This window comes from Phyllostomus hastatus, unplaced genomic scaffold (genome assembly GCF_019186645.2).
Source record: "Phyllostomus hastatus isolate PE091 unplaced genomic scaffold, TTU_PhHast_1.1 phas_scaffold_585, whole genome shotgun sequence".
NCBI lineage: Eukaryota > Metazoa > Chordata > Mammalia > Chiroptera > Phyllostomidae > Phyllostomus > Phyllostomus hastatus.
The window spans coordinates 181,622-201,470 of NW_025334037.1; the positions used below are offsets into that span (position 1 = coordinate 181,622).

Below are 19,849 nucleotides of genomic sequence, written 5' to 3' on the forward strand. Positions count from 1 at the left end.
GAAGGCTTCCTGGGGAAAAGTGAGAACTGGGAGGGGGACGGGTGGGGGCGGGGCGCAGCCTCCATACTGAGGACCTGAAGGTGTCCCTGGACCTCTTTTGCTCTCTGCGGTCATCATCCCCCTACCCGCACAACCCATATGCTTCCCCCCACCCCACCTCTCTCCCTCCCCGCCGCCAGCGTGAGCAGCGGCTTCCCTTCCCTTAGTGGAGCTAGGTAGGTAGGTATTAGAATTATCCCCGTTTCACAGAGGAAGGAACTGAGGCTGGGAGGGAGGGGGACCTGCCCAGCGACGGTGCGTACCCACAGTGGGCGCGGGTGCTGGTGCGGTCACGTGTGCGGAGCCTGACTCGCGGGTTTCGGGAAGGGGGCAGGAACATTTGGGGTGCTTAGCCGGCCTAGGGGTGGGGTCTCCGCTGGGGCGGGGCGAAGGAGGAGAGGCCGGCGCCGCCGCCACGCAGTGCTCCTACCCTCGGCGCCGGCGGAGCCGCTGCAGCCGCGGCAGGGCAGTGGAGTCCACCTCTCCCACTTCCACGCGCCCGCGCGCGCGCTGCCCGCCCTCGCACGGTTGCCCCGCGTGCTCTGCCGTTTCTTTCATCTCTCCGCGCCGTGCCGGCAGCCGCTCTCCGAGCCTGCGGCCGGGGCCCTGGCGTGCGGCGCCGGCCTCGGCGGGGCCCAGCGCCCCGGCCCGGGAGGATGCGGCCCGGGGTGGCCCGGGAGCTGAACAGGGCCCCCGCGCAGGCCCCCGCGGACCCCGGCCTCCGGAGCCGTAGCCGCCGCTGTGCCGCCGAGAGACATGACTTCCAAGCCGCATTCCGACTGGATTCCCTACAGGTACGCGGGTGCTGGTCCTCACACTCCACTGCTGAGGGCATCGGTCAGGGTAGAGGGCGCTGGGCCCCAGGCGCGGGTTACCCTCTCCATCTAACCCAGAACCGGGAGCGCGAATTGGAGGCGCTTGTCCTTCCCACCCCAACTTTGGGGGCCCCAGCAGACTGAACCTGCCTCCCCTGCTCCACCCCTTATCCTTCAGGGTTGCTGGATGGTGCCAGTGCTCTGGGCCTGCGTGGGCCTTATTGGGTCTGGCAGGTCCATGTGGCCTCCAGGAGAGATCGCACAAATTGACCTGAGCCCCCTCCTGGGCCCAGCACAGCGGCTCACTGGCCAGTACAGCTAGCATAGCCTTGCATCTGCGGCCATGCACTCACGAGACTTCGCGCCCTGGGCCACAGACGCTCCTGCTGTCCACTCACATACTCAGTGTGAATTCCTAGAGACAGTTTTTCTGAATCACAAGCCCGGGTGGCTCGTATACGCATGCACCGTGTATCTGTGTACACACATGCACACATGCTTACACAGGTGCAACATATTTGTGTACACACACATATTTGGAGAGTACTTGATACCTACGACCCACTCACAAGTACTATTTATATGTGTCAGAGACTCGGAAATCCACCTGCTATCAGGACTGTATCTGGACACACACCAACTCTCAATGCATAGAACTGCTTTTACATGCTGAAAGAGCGCTCAGGAGCTCAGGCACACTCAGGGAAGCACAGCCCATACTGTGGTGTGACTAAGTGACAGCTGGGCTTTCCCACTTGTGGATGTTGGGGTGAGGAAAGGTCTCTGCGGCTTCACAGAGGTGCAGGCCTTTCCCCCATCCACTCTACCCAATTCTCTCCTTTACCACCGGAAAGGAGCTCATTGCCATGGCAGCGTCAGATCCTTGGCCACTCATTGGCTCCTTGGTTGCCATGGAGCTACAGGGCCGTCTCTGGGCCTCCTGGAGAGGCATGTGAGTGGAAGGGGTCCCTGACTGCTGGAGTCCACTATGTTCTGGCCCACTCAGGTGCACGTGCCTGTGGGTGGTAGAAACAGGCCTGCAGGATCCGCCTTGTAACAGCCTGTTCTCGGGTTGGGGGGTGGGGGGAGACACCCGATTCCAGTTACTGATAGAAAATAATTCTGACAGAGCTCTTCTGTGAGTCTGTCCAGACAGCATCCAAAATGGAAACCAGCTAGAACCGCCTGAGGCTTTGTTAAAGCAGATCTTTCTGCAAACAAGCACCTGCCACTGGCCTAGGGATTCAAGGTTTTCTTGAGAATTGTTGTCTCTAATCCCGACTCCTTTGGGGGCTTCACGGCTTTCCAGGTTAGAATTTGTGGGTGCCTCTTCCATCAACACACGTTTGAATGCACAAGTCACATAATTTTTCCTGCAGACACGCACAACCACACCTCAGCGTCTCATATAGACCCGGGAGATCCTTCCATCAGGGGCCCAGGCCAGGCTGACTCACAACAGCTCTTGCTCCGCTGGGCATCTAGACTGGGGGCACAGGTAGTTTCTGGAGCATCCTGGCTTTTTGACACATGTGGGCTGACCTTGTAGAGGACAGTGCCGCCCCACAAAGTACCATTAACGTTCTCTTGACACCTAGCAGAGGTGCTTGGATAGTGCGTGTGGGCTGAGTGGCCTCTGGTGCTGTGGTGTAAGGACCTGTGTGGGGGTTCAGGCGGTGGGGTGGTGGCTGCAGGCTAACTTAGGGAGGGAAAGAGCAGCACTTGTGGCTGTGGATGGGGTGATGTGTTTAGCGTCTGGCAAACTGGGGGCAAACTGGCTCATTGTTTAAGGAAGCCACGCCCAGGAGCCAGAGACCAAAGCAAGTTGTGGAGTGATTGCACAGGTCTTAGAAAATCTCTGCCTCTGGAACAGTGGGGCCTGGGAATGTGGAGCTGTCTTTGGGAAATGGCTCTGTCCACCAGTCAGTGCTCAGGGTGCTGGCATCGTGCAAGGAGTGATTTGGCACTCACCCAGCCCAGGCCCAGCCCTGCCCCTGTTCCCTTCTGGGGCCCGCACTCCACCTTGAGTCCAGAATCCTGCCACCCCGGAAACCTAGTCCTGAGGAGCAGCTTGACACCGACGGGGTCCTGCCCTGCTTGCTGTCCCATTGCTCTGCCACCCCGGCCACCTTGCTCTGTGGCAGGGAGGGTAGGTGTAGAGCAGGGGCATGCTGTACTTAGATGTTGCCAGAATTTCTCCTGCCCTGCTGGGGTCTTTCTGAGCATGCACTGAGCCTGAGAAAGCGCTGCATGTGGGTTCTGGCTTCCAGAATGGGGACACCCAGGCTGCGAGGAGGAGATGGACCTGCCTCTTGCATTCACTGGGCTGCCGACTGCAGTCACAGCCACAGTCTGGCTGCCCACAGAGAAGACCGAGGCAGACGACGGGCGCTGCGGTTTACTTGCAGGTGCGGGGGATGGGCACGCATTCTCAGGCTTCACCGTGAGGTTTCCCTGACGTCGGTCGCAGCCAGCCCGTTGGCTGGAATGTGTCATTTGGTTTGCGGGTGGCGAGAGCTCTGTCGATGTCTCGATTTCTCGTAAGCTCTGCTGGTGGGGGCTCAGCCCCTCTGGGTGCTCGCACCTGTGCTCCCCGGGCCTGGCTCATTTCCTTCAAAACAGTGACAGTTGCTGATAATCTTCTTAAGGGTGACCGTGGCTCAGTTTTAATGATCATGGATTAACTTCACATCCTGTCTTTAGAAGGAACCATTTCATTTATAAAGTTTAACAGTTGGAACAATTTGCCTTTTATTTTTTTCTATTATTACAACTAAGTCCATTTCTGCTGTTTTCTCTTCATCTGTGTTCTCGAGGAGTGCTCAGTGCCCCTAGTTCATGCCCTTACAACCGTGAGTTGTAGGTGGAGCGCTGAGAGTCAGGAGGGACTGTGCTGGGTGGCAGTGGCAGTGACAGTGACCTTGTCCTCGGGGCTGTCTCCCTGGCCCGGCTGCCGGTGCCTGCTGTCTTTCTCACCAGCCCGTGAACTCCTGGAGAGCAGGGACTTCATGTGGTGCGTGGCTGTGTGCCTAGCATGACCCAGCACAGGCAGAATGCCCACTACTTAGACTCAAAGTGGCGCCCACAGGTAGCTTTTGAGGACTTCCTGGCTCTCCTGGCCCCACCCAGGTTCTCCGCACCCAGAGGGATGTGGCACTCCTGCTTCACAGTGGGGCTTCCTGGCGGGGCGGCTGCAAGGGCGCCCTGTGTGACTGCTCCCGGGGCACGCTGGGGACAGCCTTCTAGCAGATACCAGCCGTGACTCTTAGGAAGGGCTTCCTGAGGGTGAGCCTGAGCTTGTCTCTGGGTTCCCCTCCCCTTGGCCCTTGTTGGGATCCTCCCGCCACTCCCTCACTCTGCGTGCTGGGGAGCAGAATGACAACTGGCTAAGCGAGACTCCTGGCTCTCCAGGTTCTGCCTTTGGGGAGCCCCAGTCCCCAGACCTGGTACAGGGAGAAGGAGCAGAACCTGTGCTCCTACATCCACGGGGAATCTGTCTCCACGCCTTCCCCAAGCATTCTTAGGGTGTCCTCCGCCTGGGGTGGGAGGAGCAGAGGAAACACAAGGCAGACAGGGGCCCTCTGGATGCCCGCAGCCGGCTCTGCCCGCGCCCAGCCCGGGTCCAGCAGCCACGGGCAGCATCTGTCCCAGGCGTAGCCTGTGCAGCAGGAGCAGAGTGAGGCTGCTGTTTCCTCCCTCGGGACCCCTGCTCCTGGCCCCTCCCTGTGCCATGGGATGGCCTGGACGCACTGACCAGGAACCTTGAGGCCTCTGTAAACAAATCCCCAAGTCTTCCCTCTGGCTGACATCAAGCCCCATCCTGCCTGTGTAGGCAAGACCTGGGTGTTAGGACCCGCACGGTAGAGTAGACTTGACCTTCACCTGCTAGATTTCTGCTCATCGTAACCTTTGGTAGCTTTTCAAGGTCTTCTGAATTCCTACTGTCTTAGCGGCCAGGTTGGTGCTGCATCAACTTTGTGTCACTGCAGAGGCCTGCCATGTCTTCAGGTGGTTGGTAAACATGCCAACCAAGAGAAGCAAGATGCTAGAAACCTCCTGTGACTCTGGCAGAAACCTCCTGTGAGTGTCTGTCTCAGTGGACTAGCATGCCGCTTGCCCACAGATGTTATCGTTTGCTGGTCCCTGCCATTCCACGCAGACCCTTTTCCGATGGGCCTGAAGACATGCACCCTGACTTGCTGGGAACTCGGGCTTGCTCCTCATGGCCACTTGCCTTCTAGCTATGCTGACCACCCGTCCAGCTGCTCGGTGGGCCCCTTCACAGTCTTGCCTGAGGCCCGAGTGGACACACCGATCCACAGACTGCAGTTTCTTACCCATCTGAACATAAGGCTGCATTTGCACAACTCCAGCCTCGTAGCGACTCCCCGAGTTCTTTTTTGTTTCGGAGAGGTCAGCACCTGTGGCTCAGGGTCCTCAGCCGCATGGCCACACATCAGCGTCACCGGTGTCGCTTGCTGTTCAAGAGAGAGTGGGGGCGGGGAGTGAGCCCGGGGCATCTTTCCCAGCAGTCCCGAAACTGCCCGGGCAGGGCCGAGTGCCCCCAGCAGTTTTGCTGCACCTGGTGAGGCTGTGAGGCAGGGCGGGAATGCGGACACCTCATCCCTAGAGCCTGGGACTCCTGTGAGCGGCGCGGCCCCTCCCTTCTGGAGCTGCCGGGCGTCCCACCCCGTTCCCGCTGCGTTCCCGCCTGCACTGCAGTCTCCACCGCTAGGGCAGCAGCTCTCTGCTGGCCTGACGCAGGAATTCCTAAAACATGCCCCGCACCTGACTGTTTCGTCGGGGGCGCTGACCTGTTTTCTCTTAGATTGTCCGGTGAAACAAGGACAACAGACAGCATAGCAATAGCTGTCCATGGGAACAAATCAAAATCATACCTTTTTGACAATCAGCTCGGCAAACAGCATGTTTCGGTGTGCGGCAGACTTGCAGTAACGGGTGTGTGCGCAGTGGGGCGGCACAGCTGACAGGCGCTGCAGCAGGCGGCAGGGGCCTGGGCGAGCTGCGGGGGCATGGAGGGCGTCTGGCACCCGGGGTGGTCTTCCCTCCTCACTCCCCTTTGCCCTGGGTCCAGCGGGGGCAGCTTCCGCTGTGACCGCGTGGGAAGGACGAAGTGGGTCTGGTTCTGCCCCCAGGTTGGCCTGGTCCCGGGCCTGTGGTCAGCTCAGGTGGATTAGCCGGAGCAGGCATGTTGCATCTAAGAAGCAGGGTAACCAGCTTCCTAAATGTCTTGGGTGTGTCTGGTTTCTCCAGCCCCCGGGCTGGGGGGAGGGCACCTGCCCTCATTTGTTGCCCAGCACGGCCCCTCGGATTCTGTCCGGCCCCAGGGGAAGCCCGGGGACATGGAGGGGCTGCCTCCCTGAGGGTTGGAGGCTCTGGGCAGAGCGCACGGATTGATGGACCAGGTTTGACCCTCATGAGCCAGTGGCCGGTGTGTTCGGGCGCCTCCCTGGCCTGCCCCCCAGCTGGAGGTGAGGGCAGGAGGCGACGGTGTGGAAGGAGCCACCAGGGTCAGCCGGAAGACCCATCCATCAGGGCCCTGTCTCCCGTCTGAGCCTCCTGGCGGGGCGGCAGCTGGCAGCCTGGGCTTGGCAGCGATTCCATAAGTGGAGCCCGAGTCGTTAAAAAGCCATTACTGTCTCTTCTCGTGGTTGTCCTTTCGCGTGAACAGCGCCTGTCAAAAGCAGACGGGCTGGGCGTGTTTGTGAGCGAGGAAGATGCGAGGAAAGGTGCTGGAGTGGGAGACGAGAAGGCCGACCCGTCGGTGGGGGGCGGGGCTGGGTCTGCTGAGGAGGGCGCAGAAGCTGGGGCTCCGTTCTCCCTGGAGACAGGAGACAGCCGTCGTCATTGTCCTCCACTGCACGCCTCTGTTACTCAGCAGGGACAGGTGCACTGCGCTCCAGACACATCCGCGTGAGGCAGCAACCCGCCGCCCGCTGGGACAAGCTGGTTCCCGCTTGGTGTCTGTGGTCCGCTGGGACCTGTGCAGCCCCACTGGAAACACTGCGCTGTCCTGGGAACCTCTTCACCCCACCATGGTGCCTGCTCCAGGGGAGACCTCCTCCGGGGTTTTTACCCGGCCAGGCACGCTCACAGCCACCAGCACTGTCGCTCCTCCCCAGCAGCCGCCCGCAGCCCCGCGCCCCATTCTTCCCGCTGCTCTTGGTGGTAAGGCAGGGTATGGAGCCGCCGCCTTCTCTCTGGGCACTTCAGGATGCCTGAGTTTCTGGAATTCTCTAGAAGCCTGGCCCCTCTGAAGGCGGGTGGTTAAGTCTGTTCTACCTGTAATCTTATCTGGGGACTTGTGTTACTATTTTTTCTTTTTAAATTGATTTTACAGAGAGAGAGAGAGGAAGGGACAGAGAAACACTGATCTGTTGTTCCACCTATTTGTGTGCCGGTGTGTGCGCCGGTGTTTCCTCCAGTGCTGGGGCAGCAGGGGTTTTGGCGAATAAGGCTGTTCTGTGCACAGCCTCACTGGCTGTTTCTTGTATGTACTCTGACCAGGGACCAAACCTGCAACCTTGGGCCCCAGCTGGCGTTGCTCAGCGGTTTGAGCACAGGCCTGCAAACCGAAGGGTTGCTGGTTCGATTCCTAGTCAGGGCACATGCCTGGGTTGCAGGCCAGGTCCCCAGTAGGGGGCACACAAGGGGCAACCACACAGTGATGTTTTTCTCCTCCTTTCTCTTTCTCTCTAAAAATAAAAATGAATAAAATATATTTTTAAAAAACCTGCAACCTTGGTGTATCAGGACGACTGGGCTACTCGGCCAGGGCAGGGCACTGGGCACCTGTGTTATTAAAGTCTGCGGCTCTCTGCATTGTCCCCCATCAGGAGATGGAGGTGGGGACACAGGAAGAGGAAGTAATGTTCTCATGGAAAGCAGCCTCCCTCCCTAGGCGTGGTGAGGAAAGCCCGTGGCAGGGGGCAATGGTCCGTGGCAGGAAAACACCGCTCACGCATAGATAAGGGCCTGAGGGGGCGCCGGGCAGTGCGGGCACCATGGCCAGCACCCCCTCTGTCAGTCGGGCAGCCACTGTGACCTGGCAGTTCCGCGGGTGGCTTTGCTGATGTGAGCTTTCCTCTCAGCTGGACGTCCCCTTTTCTAAATGACCCGTGCTCCGGGGAAGTCACCTTTTCCTGTTCAGCCAAGCGCAGTGCCGGGGATGACCCAGATGGCGGCCCGCAGCCGCCTTCCCCACCCTGTGAAAGTGCAGGCAGCTGGCATCATCCCCAGTAGCCATGGGACAGCCTTTCTCTCGAGCACGAAGGGGAGCCAGCACCATGCTGTGGAGGCGCCACGGCTCCTGTGGCCAGGCCACGAGCAGGTGCCCGAGGCTGCAGGCTGCCCCGTGCATGCCCAGGCTCGGAGCCTGGCGAGCAGAGTGCAGCTGGGCCTCGAGCCCGTTGCTCCCGTCAGCCAGGTGTCACACAGAGCCAGCTGCAGTTTGCCAGCGTCGTGGAAACAGTGGATGAGTGTGCACTGCTCGCCCTGCAGACCATGGTGGACGGTGCTGGTGGAACTGGCCCTTTGAGGGCAGTGTGCAAACAGATGCTTTGCCTTTGTGTTATTCAGGCAGGGCCGTGATTCATGGAGAGACAGGTGGAGGAGCTGTAGTCTCCTAGACCTGGAGGGGCCCCGGCACCTTGCTCACTCTCACACCTTCCCCCTTCCTTCGGCCGCCCTGCCGCTGCCCTCCAGCCCGTGTGCGCGACTTCCGTGACGGGACACTCACCATCCCAGCTGGCCCGAGCTTTGTGGCAGAGCTGGTTCCCTGCCCCCTGGTCCTGGCAGCGCCCTCAGGGGCTCCCAGTGCTCCTGTGTGCTGCTGTTAGGCAGGTGGGTGAGGGCAGGAAAACTGAAGTCTGTGAGCAGTGTTTTCTCCGGTGCTGGTGCAGCTGGGGTTCTGGCGAATAAGGCTGTTCTGTGCACAGGTCACAAAGGGCTCCTCTGAGTGCAGAGCAGCCCATGCATCTAGGAAAAGGCCCTCCTGGATGGCAAGGCGATAGGATGCTGGCAGTTTAAAATATGCAGAGTCCTCACTGGTTGTGGCCAGGGAGGTGGGTGGTGGGCCATCTGTGATCATGGACTGCCCGCTCTTCTCTGGCCAGCCCCACAAGCCACAGAGATGCAATAGTTTGCATGAGCTCAGGGGACATTTCGGGTCAGTGAATATCTCAGCCAGGAGGGCTGCGGCTGCCGCTGCCAGGAGGAGTTGGAGATGGCTCCGCCGTGTCCCGGGGGCGAGCTGACCTCCTCTTCCCCTGCACGCACAGTGCTCCCCGGCACACAAGCACACCCACCTTTTACACAGTCATGTGCATGCACATATATGCAGGTATGTGCTCAACCAGGTAGATGCGCTCACACTTTTGGACACCTCCGAGCGTGTGGGCACATGCTCGAGATAGCCGCACAGCCTCACACACAAACCTCGTGCATCGGGCATGTAACTGGCCAGGGCAGCCTGGGGCTTCCCACAGCTCAGGCCCTCAGGCTCCAGCCCCACTGCAGGCAGCTGTCTGACCTTGGGTCATAGAATTTGGGCCCAGGGCCCAGGCATGTCCTGGACTAGAAAGAAAACTTAGTGGTTTAAATTACCAGCTCCCTACTTGTACTCTGCCTTCCTGGGAGGCAGGGCCAGTCTGGGTGAGGCAGCGCTGCCTGTCTCAGCACCTCAGGAACTCCAGGCTTTGATGCTCGGCTGCTGCCTGGTACCATGTCTGTGCCGTGTCTGTGCCATGTGGCTGGTTGCTGGCCCACGTGTTGCTGTCCCCACCCGGCCCCAGCCCCGCCCTGAGCGACTGATTGGTTGCTTGGCCTCACTCCCCCTAGTGATGGGTCCCTCAGCCCCAGTGGGCAGCGTCAGCACCGCTCTGCCACCTGGAGAGCCAGGAGTTTGCTCTGGACACATGGGGCCAGGGTCTGCCCTGGAGGACCCAGCTTTCTCCAGAAAGGACGAAAGACAAGGGGACGAGCTGCTGAGACCTGGGAGGGGCCCAAGGGAGCCACCCCTGGTCCAAAGCCTTGGCCTTGGGCCTGGCTTGTGCCCGAGGCCTCGACAGGTTCCCCTGGAGCCCAGCCAGGCCCTGCTCACAGGCCCAAGGGGGAAGTGTCCTGTGCTCACGGGGGCCAGGCTGATGCGGGGGGTGGTCCTTGGGGCAGCGGGGAACCCAGTGGAAGATGAGCTCCCAGAGCAGCAGAAATATGGCTCAGGCCTCTCTGTCTCGAGCTGGTTCCCAGGTGCTAGCCTTTCCCTCCCTCTCTGCCGTGTGGACAGCAGCCTTGGTGGGAGGGGTTTAAAGAACCCAGATGTGCCGGGTGGGCTCTGGGCGACATCCTGGCCCCTCGTGGACAGGCTCTGAGTGCCCCCCTCTCCCTCCACAGTGTCTTAGATGATGAGGGCAGCAACCTGAGGCAGCAGAAGCTTGACCGGCAGGTGAGTGGGGCTGGGGCCGGGTGGAAGGGTAGCCAGCCCTCGCCATCCCTGCCAGAGTCCAGGCTGGGATCTGTGGGGTGCAGAGTGGGGGCTGTCCCTGTCCTGGGGGGATCCTGACTGGTGGGGAGCGGGCCCTCCCGGAAGCAGCTTTCTCCTTTACCCGCCCAGCTCGGCACGGACCAGCACATGGGGCTTCGGCCAGCAGGCAGCTGGGGGGCTGCGGTTGGGGGCTGCGTGTCCATGCTGTGGCCCTGCCAGGACAGCTCCCTGGACTGAGTTTTGCCTCCTTCTCCTGGACTCTATGTCTTGGGGCACCAGGAACATGCGGCCTTGACCCTGAGTGGGCTTTGGACCCCCTTGTGACCTCCAGAAGTGAGCTGAGCAAGCAGTGTGGGAGCCCCCCCCAACCTCATGGGGTGGGCGGTGGGCTGCCCTCTCCAGCCCAGTGACCTCCGTGCCTGTCCGCTGCCTCTGCAGCGGGCCCTGCTGGAGCAGAAGCAGAAGAAGAAGCGCCAGGAGCCCTTGATGGTGCAGGCCAATGCCGACGGGCGGCCCCGAAGCCGGCGGGCCCGGCAGTCGGAGGAGCAGGCCCCCCTGGTGGAGTCCTACCTCAGCAGCAGTGGCAGCACCAGCTACCAAGGTACGCCCCGCCCTTGGGATAGCCAGTCCCGGGGCCTTGTGCTGATCAGGGCGGGCAGGGGTCCTCTGCTGGGCGTGTGCAGGCTGAGCATGACTCCCAGCCCAGGTGCACAGCAAGGGGTTGGGCGGAGGGAGGCGGGCACCTGGGGCCCTGGGCTCCTGGGTCAGGTGCTGGAGCCACAGGCTAAAACCTGGTGGATCTGGGAGGTCAGAAGTCCAGTTTGTGACCTGGAGAGGTTCACTGAGAACAGGCAGCAGCTCCTCGGAGCAGAACTGACCGCTCCCCATCCATGTTCTGCCTCCTGAGAAGAGTCCCTCTTAACAGCCAACACCAGCTCCCAGCTTGTGTCTCGGTGGACAGACACACACTGCCCCTCTCCCCGGGCGCCCGCACCTTCAGTTGGCCTGGCTTCCTACTGGTGGGCCCTGCTCGTGCCGTGATGACCAGCAGCCTCCAGCTCTCCGTCTTCGCACACTTGCTTCTCTGAAGAGCCCATAGATTGGGGGTGGGGGGAAGATTCTCTGCAGCTCATGCTAGGGGTGCAGGGACGGGTGGCTTCCTGAACTAGGGTCCCCGCCTCCTGTAGGTTAGGGTAAGAGTACCCAGGGCAGAAACAGAGGGTTGGTGTCTCTGATCCCAAAGGCGGGCCTCAGACCCAGTCACCACGCCCCAACCTCCTGCTGGTCCAGGTAATCCCAGGGACTTTTCTGTTGGTTGGTGGTCCTGAGAAGTGGCCCCTGGCCTTTGCAGTTGGAAGGAACCTGATGTTCTTCAGGACCTGCAGCCTCCAGCCACTTTGAGCTGCTGGTAGCCATCTGTCAGCTCAGGGCTAACGGTTCTCATCTAACTGCTGGCCCCATCCTCCACCCGCCACTCCTCTCCCCAGCCCCACGGCGCCTCAGGGTCTCAGGTTCTGCCAGTTCTCTGCCCTGGAGGGCAGCACCTCGTGCCCAGCGCCAGCGCAGCACTCTGGACAAGGCCTCTGCCAGTGGCGCAGCATGGTGCTAGGCGCTCTACCTGCATTATCTCATTCATTCCCCACAGTGACTCACTGTCGCCCACGATCTGTAAGCACTTGTGCTCCTGGGGCGCCATCGATTTGCCCCTGGCACATTGCTAGTGAGCGTCGGGGCAAGGCTTTGAACCCAGGCCCATCGGACTCCAAATGGCCTTTCCACCTGGTTGAAGTTGCCTCCCGGGTGGAAGGTCCATGGTAGTAATTCTGCTGTGTGGGCGTCAGCACCCAGGGCCTCAGCCCGTGTGTCTGCACCCCGTCTGAGAGGCCCTGCAGAGGAAGGGGACGGGGACCTGGGCCCAGCGCTGCTGCCTCAGACAGGCAGCTCAGGCTGCTGCACACAGACCCGGCCCCTGGCCCCCTCGCCCTGCCCTTTCCCGGCCGACACCCCCTCACTCTTCCCCCGCGAGCACTGTCCCAGGGGGAGCAGGGGTGCCCTGCAGAGAGGGTGCCTGCCGTTGTGGAGCCTGGCCTGCTGCCCTGTGGGCAGCACGGCCCCAGCTCTGCCAAGCCGGGCACCTGACTGCTGGAGGCTGCACATGGGCTGGGAGCCTGCTCCTGGGACTCCGGGCCCCACCAGTTTGGGCTACGGGCCAGCGTCTTGAGGCTTTGAGAGAGTCTGAGACGTCGCCGATGTGCAGTCATTCTGGCAGGAGTTTCCTAAGCTCTGAAATGTGGGTCAGGCCTGCAAAAAGGACCACAGTCAGAAGACAGAGTTTCTGGCAGCCGCTGCCGGCCACCTGCTCCCTGGTGATTGTGAGCAAGACACTGACCCTGTCTGGGTTTGCTTCCTCCTTGCACAAGGAGAATTCTCTGTCTCCAGACTTTGAACACTGAAGCAGTTCTTGTGTGTTTCAAGGTCCAGCAGTGGCACACTACTCTCTGCTGAGAGTCCAGAGCAGGCTGGGTCGTGCTGCTTCTCCTGCTCCACTCTGAGAGGTGGACACAGCCCTGAAGAGGCTGCTGTGCACGGGCTGGCTGGCTGGCTGACCTGGGATTGGTGTTACTTAGAGCACCTGGATCCCTCCTCCCCAGCACCAGCTGTCTCCTGCGCTGCCCTCTGCTGGTTCTTGGTGTTAAATACAAGGGGAGCTGGACAAAAATCAGAACCCATGGGTTTATCGTGGTAAACTCTTTTTGACCCACCGGCCAAGCTCATTCACGTTATATATTCATCTGGCCCTTAAATGTTTACTGAGGGCCCACTTTGTGTCAGCCTCTGGATCAGAGCCTGGGGACCCAGGGTGACCAGATGGGCGTGGTCACTGTTCTCTTGGGGACCTCACCATCTGTCACAGGTGTGCTGTGCGGGAGGATTCCCGGCCGTGTGGGGTAAGGGCAGAGCCCCTGCTCCCAGACCTGGGATCCGGGAGGCTGCCCTGGGGCCCGAGCCTGCAGAAGGAAGGGGGCTGGAGTGGGAGGCGGCAATGAGGTGGGCCGTGCGGGCAGTGGGACAGCCAGGGCAAGGCCCCTGCGGCCAGAAGTAGTCCAGTGGGCACGAGGCACTGAGGAGCGTGGTGTGCCCGGGGACGTGGGGCAGGGGCCCAGAGGTGAGGCGTGAGCAGTTAGGCCGAGCCAGGGGGAGGGAGTTGGGGGAACCAGACTTACAGGAGAACGTTGGTCTTTGTCGTACGTAAGCACTGTGAGAAACTGTCCCGGTACTCAGGGCAAGCTGGGTTCCAACACGGGAGAGCGTGGAGGCTGCCCAGCTGCGACCCTTCCGAGACCTCTTCAGTGTGTGCAGCTCCCTGTGTCCCGAGTGGCGGTCCTGCCTCAGGGTGCTCCGCACCTGGGCTGCTGGGCAGGCCCCCTCCAGTGCTTGCTCTCGCTGTGGTCTCTTCCAAGACGTGCAGCCTTTTCTGTCTTCGTCCACCTCCTTCATGACCCACATTCTCCCAGATGCTCTCCCTCCCCCTGCCCAGGCCCAGTTGGTTTGCTGGCCCAGAGCTTCAACGGCTCTGCTTCTCGGTTATGGTGGAACGGGCAGGCTGGGGGTGCCGCCTCCAGCACCTACACCTGGTAGAGATGGGGGGTACAGAGGCCCTGCTAGGGCTCAGTGCGGGGGAGGGCTGGGAAATGTGCTGAGTAGTGTGAGGAGCTCTGGTCTTACCTACTGCCTGTTTCTCTCTCTGTCTCGGCTCTTTCCTAAGCAGTTCAAGAGGCCGACTCACTGGCTAGTGTGCAGCTGGGAGCCACCCGCTCAACAGCACCAGCTTCAGCCAAGAGAACCAAGGCAGCAGCAGCCACGGGGGGCCAGGGCGGGGCCTCGAGGAAGGAGAAGAAGGGGAAGCACAAAGGTTGGCTCACCCTCCCTGCAGCTCTGCATCAGAGCCTGGCCCCCACCGAGGGTTAGGGGAGGCTTATCTTCCTGACCTGGAGGGGCGGGGTGGGAGCCCCCCTACCCCACCCCGTGCAGGCACCAGATGCACTCAGGGCCCCACCCAGCTGGCTGGCTCACAGGCCTCATCTGGCTCGTGGAGCTCCTGGGCTGGCCTGCGGGTGTGGGGCAGGCCCTCCAGGTGGCCAGGAAGTGAAGTCCAGCCCGGCTCTGGCCCAGGAGCCCTTGCCCTGCCCGAGAACCCTCACCTCCATCCTGACCCAGGACACTCCGTCCCGTGGGGCCCCCTGCCTCCCAGGCAAGCCAGCCCACCCTCGGGCAGCCCCCCACCCATCACGTGGGCTCCGTGATTCTCGCCCCAGGTCCACCCCCTGGCCCCGCACACCAGCCTGTGTCCCTGTTCCTGTCGCTCTGAAGAGATCCTCAGCGATCGAGGATGCTTACGGTGGCCCCCGCCCCGAGTCCCATCTCCGGGCCTCTGGTCACGGTGGGACAGTGGGGTGCCAGTCTGTAGGTTTCTGGAGCTGACTGCTGCTTTTAGGACAGCCCGCCCACTCAGGGTGGCTGCCGTCTGTGGGCGCCAGGCCTCGCTTCTGTTACTGAAGCTGCGGCAGCTTGGTGAAGAAGGTTGCCATGGGCCTCCGTCTGGGAAGGCGAGGGTCTGCCCGCCTCAGCCTTTTTCAAGGGGCCCTGTGTGCGTGTGTCTTTTTTGTTTGTTGGTTTTTGTTTTTTAAGATTTTATTTATTTTTTTAGAGAGGGGGAAGGGAGGGAGAAAGAGAGGGAGAGAGACATCAGTGTGTGGTTGCCTCTCGAGTGCCCCCTACTGGGGACCTGGCCCGCAACCCAGGCGTGTGTCCTGACTGGGAGTTGAACTGGTGGGTGACCTTTGGCTTCACAGTCTGGCAGTCCATCCACTGAGCCCCAGCAGCCAGGGCAGGGGCCCCGTGTGTTGTTAATGGTGCGTGAGTTTCCTGTGCGTGTGCGTGTCTGAGAGAGAACGAACACCAGCACTAGGGGGCTGCCTGTGCCCGTGAACGAGAGGTGGTCTGCGGCCAGGACGGGCCCTTTCTCTGCGCTTTGTCTTCCTCACTGTGCAGTTGGCTGTGTAGACGGCCGCCATCTTCCTAGGGGTGTGAGGCACTTCACACCAGCCCTCGGCAACCAATATGGGGGAACAGCACAAGCAACAAACTCGTGTTCCATCCCAGCTTACCCACCTTTAGGACACTGAGAGCAATCATTAATTTTTAAAGTCAGCTTTGCAAATAGTTTCCCAGAGGGTCCCCCTTCTCACCCCTCGCCCACTTCATGGACGTCTGTGGATCCAGCTCTCCCCTCCCCCTGCCCGTGACGGGACTCAGGAGTGCCCGTGGCCTGCAGGCACCGGCGGGCCAGTGGCTCTGGCAGAAGACAAGTCCGAGGCCCGAGGCCCAGTGCAGATCCTGACTGTGGGCCAGTCGGACCACGCCCAGGACACAGGGGCGACTGCAGCTGGTGGGGGCGCACGGCCCAGCGGGCAGGACCTCCGTGCCACGATGCTGAGGAAGGGTGAGCCCTATGGGGGTCCAGTGACACCCCCAAAGCTCAGTCCCAGGTTCTCAGGTGCACCCTTCTTGGGGAGCACGGCCTTCCTGTGTCTATTCCAGCCCCTCCCAGACCCTGGTGGGGGCGGGCACGGCACACTTGGGGACCAGTGAGAAACTGGGGCAGGGGCTCCTGAAGGCCACGTTAAGAGAAGTATGAACTAGGGTAACCAGCACTGTCTTCCCCATCCATGTCACCTGTCCCTAGGGAGGCCCAGTTTCCTTTCCCTTCAGTTCCTTTGAAAAAGCTCCTTTTGTAAAATGTTCCCCTATCTGCCGAGCTAGAGGAGCAGGACCAGGATGCCCAGAGGCAGGGCGGACCCTCCCAGGAAACCTGCTGCCCAGATAGCTCCTTCCCCAGGGCCCCTGCCGCAGGGAGGCCTGGCGCGTGGCGTCGGAGGGAAGCCCAGCAGTGCCCCACATCCTGAGGAATCAGATCAGGGACAGCTTCCTGGAGAAAGGGCTGCTGGGGAAACGTGAGGCCGGAGACAGCATTCGGGTGGGGAGATGCACACAGAGGAGGCACCAGCCCTGCGTGTCAGGCTGAGCGAGAGGCTGGGCCTTCCCCAGGCAGGCACCTGCCAAGGCCTTCGGTAACCCTGAAACGGGGGCTCCCGGCACAGGGTCAGCTCCTCCGGCTGCTGCCCCACAGACGGGCGTGGCGCGTGCACCTGGGAGAGTGCGTGTCCTCGTGTATATGGGGGTGTGTGTGGGGGTGCGTGCGTGAATGCGCGTGTGCACATTCGGCCTGTGTGTGCGCGCGCACGCAGGCGCGGATGGCTCAGTGCCTGCGAGCAGACGTCCGCCTGGGTGTGCATGTGACCGTCATCCCTTCCTTCCCCTCCACCTGGCCCAGGCGTCTCTAGCAGCATGAGCTTTGAGGAGGAGGAGGACGATGAAGACGAGAACAGCTCCAGCTCCTCCCAGCTAAACAGCAACACCCGCCCCAGCTCCGCTACTAGCAAGAAGTCCACCCGGGTGAGTGAGGAAGGTGGCAGCCTGTGCCGGGGGCTGGTCGTCCAGCGGGAGGGGATGAGTGTGGAGAGAGGACGGTGACTGGCTCATCAGGCGCTGGGCCCAGCCGCCTGTCTAGAGCTGCTCTGGCCTGGGCTCCCCTGACCTCCTGCCCTCCCTCCCATCCTCTTCAGCCAGGCTGGGCAGGGGGCGGGGGAGCCCGAGTCCGGCAGGATGACCTCTGAGAACCTGCCCCCAGGTGTGGTGGAGGGAGGGGAGGGCTCTGCCCCATCTCCCACCAACACCACCACGTCAGGGGCCAGCTCTGGACCCCGGGCCCCCAATTTCAGCTGCTCAGGGCCCCCAGGGCTCAGGCTCTTGCTCTGTCCCCTGTAGGAGGCAGCCTCGGCCCCCAGCCCGACAGCCCCAGAGCCTTCAGTGGAGATCGAGGTGCAGGATCTTGAGGAGTTTGCGCTGCGGCCGGCCCCTCAGGGCATCACCATCAAGTGCCGCATCACGCGGGACAAGAAGGGGATGGACCGAGGGATGTACCCCACCTACTTCCTGCACCTGGACCGAGAGGACGGGAAGAAGGTGGGGCCAGCCCGGGCGTGCGTTCACCTGGGCAGGCTGGGCTCCTGCGGGCTGGGATGTGGCGGTGCCTCAGACCCAGCACCGACCTCTCAGTTCCCCCAGAGACAGGAGCCTGGAGCCTGGTCTCCGTGCAGCCTTGTGCTTGCCAGTGTGTGTGTGTGTGTGTGTGTGCGCGTGCACGCTGTGTTCAGAGCTGACGAAGAGTCCCCGTGCGAGCACCCCTGATTGTGTGTGGACCACGGGCTGGACCAGGAAGGTGAACTTGCTCTACTCCCCCAGGTGTTCCTCCTGGCGGGAAGGAAGAGGAAGAAGAGCAAAACGTCCAATTACCTCATCTCCATGGACCCAACAGACTTGTCTCGAGGAGGGGACAGCTACGTGGGGAAACTGCGGTACCGGCTCTCCCCAGGGAAGGGGCTGGGGCGGGCTCCCTAGAAGGCTCCTCGTCTTGCTCTAGGCCAGGAGTCGGGTCCTCTCCCTGGATCTTCTTGTCCCGCAGGTCCAACTGTTGGCTCCGTGCCAGCCTTGAGCCAGACTGGGAGATGGGCCTCATACACCCTGCTCTGAGCTGCCCCCAGTGGGGGGTGGGGGGCACAGGCCCACCGAGAGTGAGAGAGCGAACCCCAGGTTGTCACTGATGATGTGAGCCACCCTGGAGGGGTCCCCTTGGCCCGTGGTCAGAGCTGAGGGACAAGGCGAGAATCGGTCCTTGGTGGAAGCGAGAGCAACCCTGGGGCGAGGGGCAGGCTCTGAGCTTGCCCCGGGGCGGAGGGCTTGCTGAGCAGCAATGCCAGGTTTGGGGACGTGAATCAAGCTTAGAGGTAAGAAAGCTGTGGAGATGGGGCTGGACCAAGACTCACAGGCTGGCCAGGACAGACAGGAGGTCACCTTACCTGGTCTCCATGGTGGGCTGCGTCCCCTCTGCTGTCCTGCCAGGTGCTGTTCTGTGCACTCACGGCTGTACCTCCAGGGCGACATTCTGTGGAACCCAGACCTCCCAGATTCCCCTCACTGCACCTAGATGCTCTTTGATTCAACTCGGCGCAAGTCCAGGCCCTTTGCCCTTAAAGAGGGGAATTCAGTGAGCAGTGCGCCCCCAGGTCGACTCCCAGCTCTGCCCAGACTGCTTTGCAGGCCCCTCCCAGGACACACAGGTAGCCGTTTGCTGCCCTGGGGCAGAGGGTGGGTGGCCCAGTGCTGACTGCCTGTCCTGCAGGTCCAACCTCATGGGCACTAAGTTCACCGTGTATGACAATGGGGTCAACCCTCAGAAGGCATCCTCTCCTCTGGAAAGCGCAACTTTTCGTCAGGAGCTGGCAGCTGTGTGTTACGTGAGTCCTGGGTCCCTGGTCCGCAAGGTAGATGTGACATCCAGGCCTTGCTGCCTGACCTGTGGGCTGTCCCTTCTGTCTTTGTGGGTAGACAGGCTTCAGAGAGGTGGGCTGTCCTCGGTGCAGTGGCCCCTGCCTGGGAGAGCTGTGGGGCCTGGGCCGCCCGGAATGCAGGGGCAGGAGCCCCGGGCTCTTGTCTATGTATCCCTTCAGGCTGCCCCCTGCCCACGGCAAGGACTCCAAGGTCCTTTTTGTAATGGTCTCACTGAATGCTCAGTCTAAGAGCTCCATCCTATTTTATTATCATGTAGATGAGGAATCTGAAGCTCAGAGGTTGGGTCACTAGCCAATGTCATACAGCTCATAAGTGGCCAAACTGGAATACAAGTACTGGGATTTCACCTCATTTTAAAATGAGGGACTGGTATCTCCATCAGCCTGGGCGTGGGAACTAGCTGCCCCACGCGCCCCTTCATTGGGAATCCGCAGCTGTTGTGCTGTTTTTGTACGATCCTATGGTGCCACCTGCTGGTCAACTTTGGGGAGGCAGCCCGAATCGCTTCAAACCTGAGCCCCAGCTATGTTCCAGGTACTGTTGGAGGCACTGATGATGTCGTAATGAACAAGAGAGGCATAATTTATACTCTTACAGGACTTAAACTCTTAGTAGGGGAGATAATCTATAAAGGGGAGTATACATATAAGCAAAAATAAACACATTCCTGATAAATGCTAAGATGAAAAAATAAAATAGGAAAGAGGGAGGGCTGTGAAGTGTGCAGGTGTGGCTGAGCTCTGAGGAAGGCTGCAGGGAGGACCTCCCTGAGGCAGCCCTGGGTGGCACCCAGAAGGAAGTGAGAGTGGCACGTAGGTGTTGGGCAGAGGGGCGTGCAGTGAGTGAGGGGGCGGGGCATAAATGGAGGGGTGGAGGCAGCAGGGCCGAGTCCTGTGAGGCCCCCTGCAGGTTGAGGTAAGACCTCCAGCATTCAATCTGCACTAGGGAGGAAAGCCATGGGACCTACCGGACCGCTGGCTGCTGTGGGAGACCAGGTGACGGGGGGAGGGGGAGAGGGGTC

General features: G+C 61.1%; 1 protein-coding gene across 4 annotated transcripts in view; it reads left to right on the forward strand.

Moving 5' to 3' along the window:
• The window catches only part of TUB (TUB bipartite transcription factor), an 81,595-nt gene that overhangs the window by 55,719 nt on the left and 6,027 nt on the right, over nt 1–19,849 (forward strand). The window contains exons 1-9 of one of the 4 annotated variants that reach the window (XM_045825183.1): nt 488–833; nt 10,266–10,317; nt 10,795–10,957; nt 14,126–14,269; nt 15,692–15,859; nt 16,751–16,872; nt 17,245–17,442; nt 17,722–17,834; nt 18,659–18,773. In XM_045825183.1, coding sequence (XP_045681139.1) covers nt 796–833; nt 10,266–10,317; nt 10,795–10,957; nt 14,126–14,269; nt 15,692–15,859; nt 16,751–16,872; nt 17,245–17,442; nt 17,722–17,834; nt 18,659–18,773 — 1,113 coding nt within the window. In that variant the 5' untranslated portion in view covers nt 488–795. Of the gene's footprint in view, nt 1–487; nt 834–10,265; nt 10,318–10,794; nt 10,958–14,125; nt 14,270–15,672; nt 15,860–16,750; nt 16,873–17,244; nt 17,443–17,721; nt 17,835–18,658; nt 18,774–19,849 lie in introns of those variants that run through there. The other 3 variants (XM_045825185.1, XM_045825182.1, XM_045825184.1) reach the window with 3 other exon arrangements.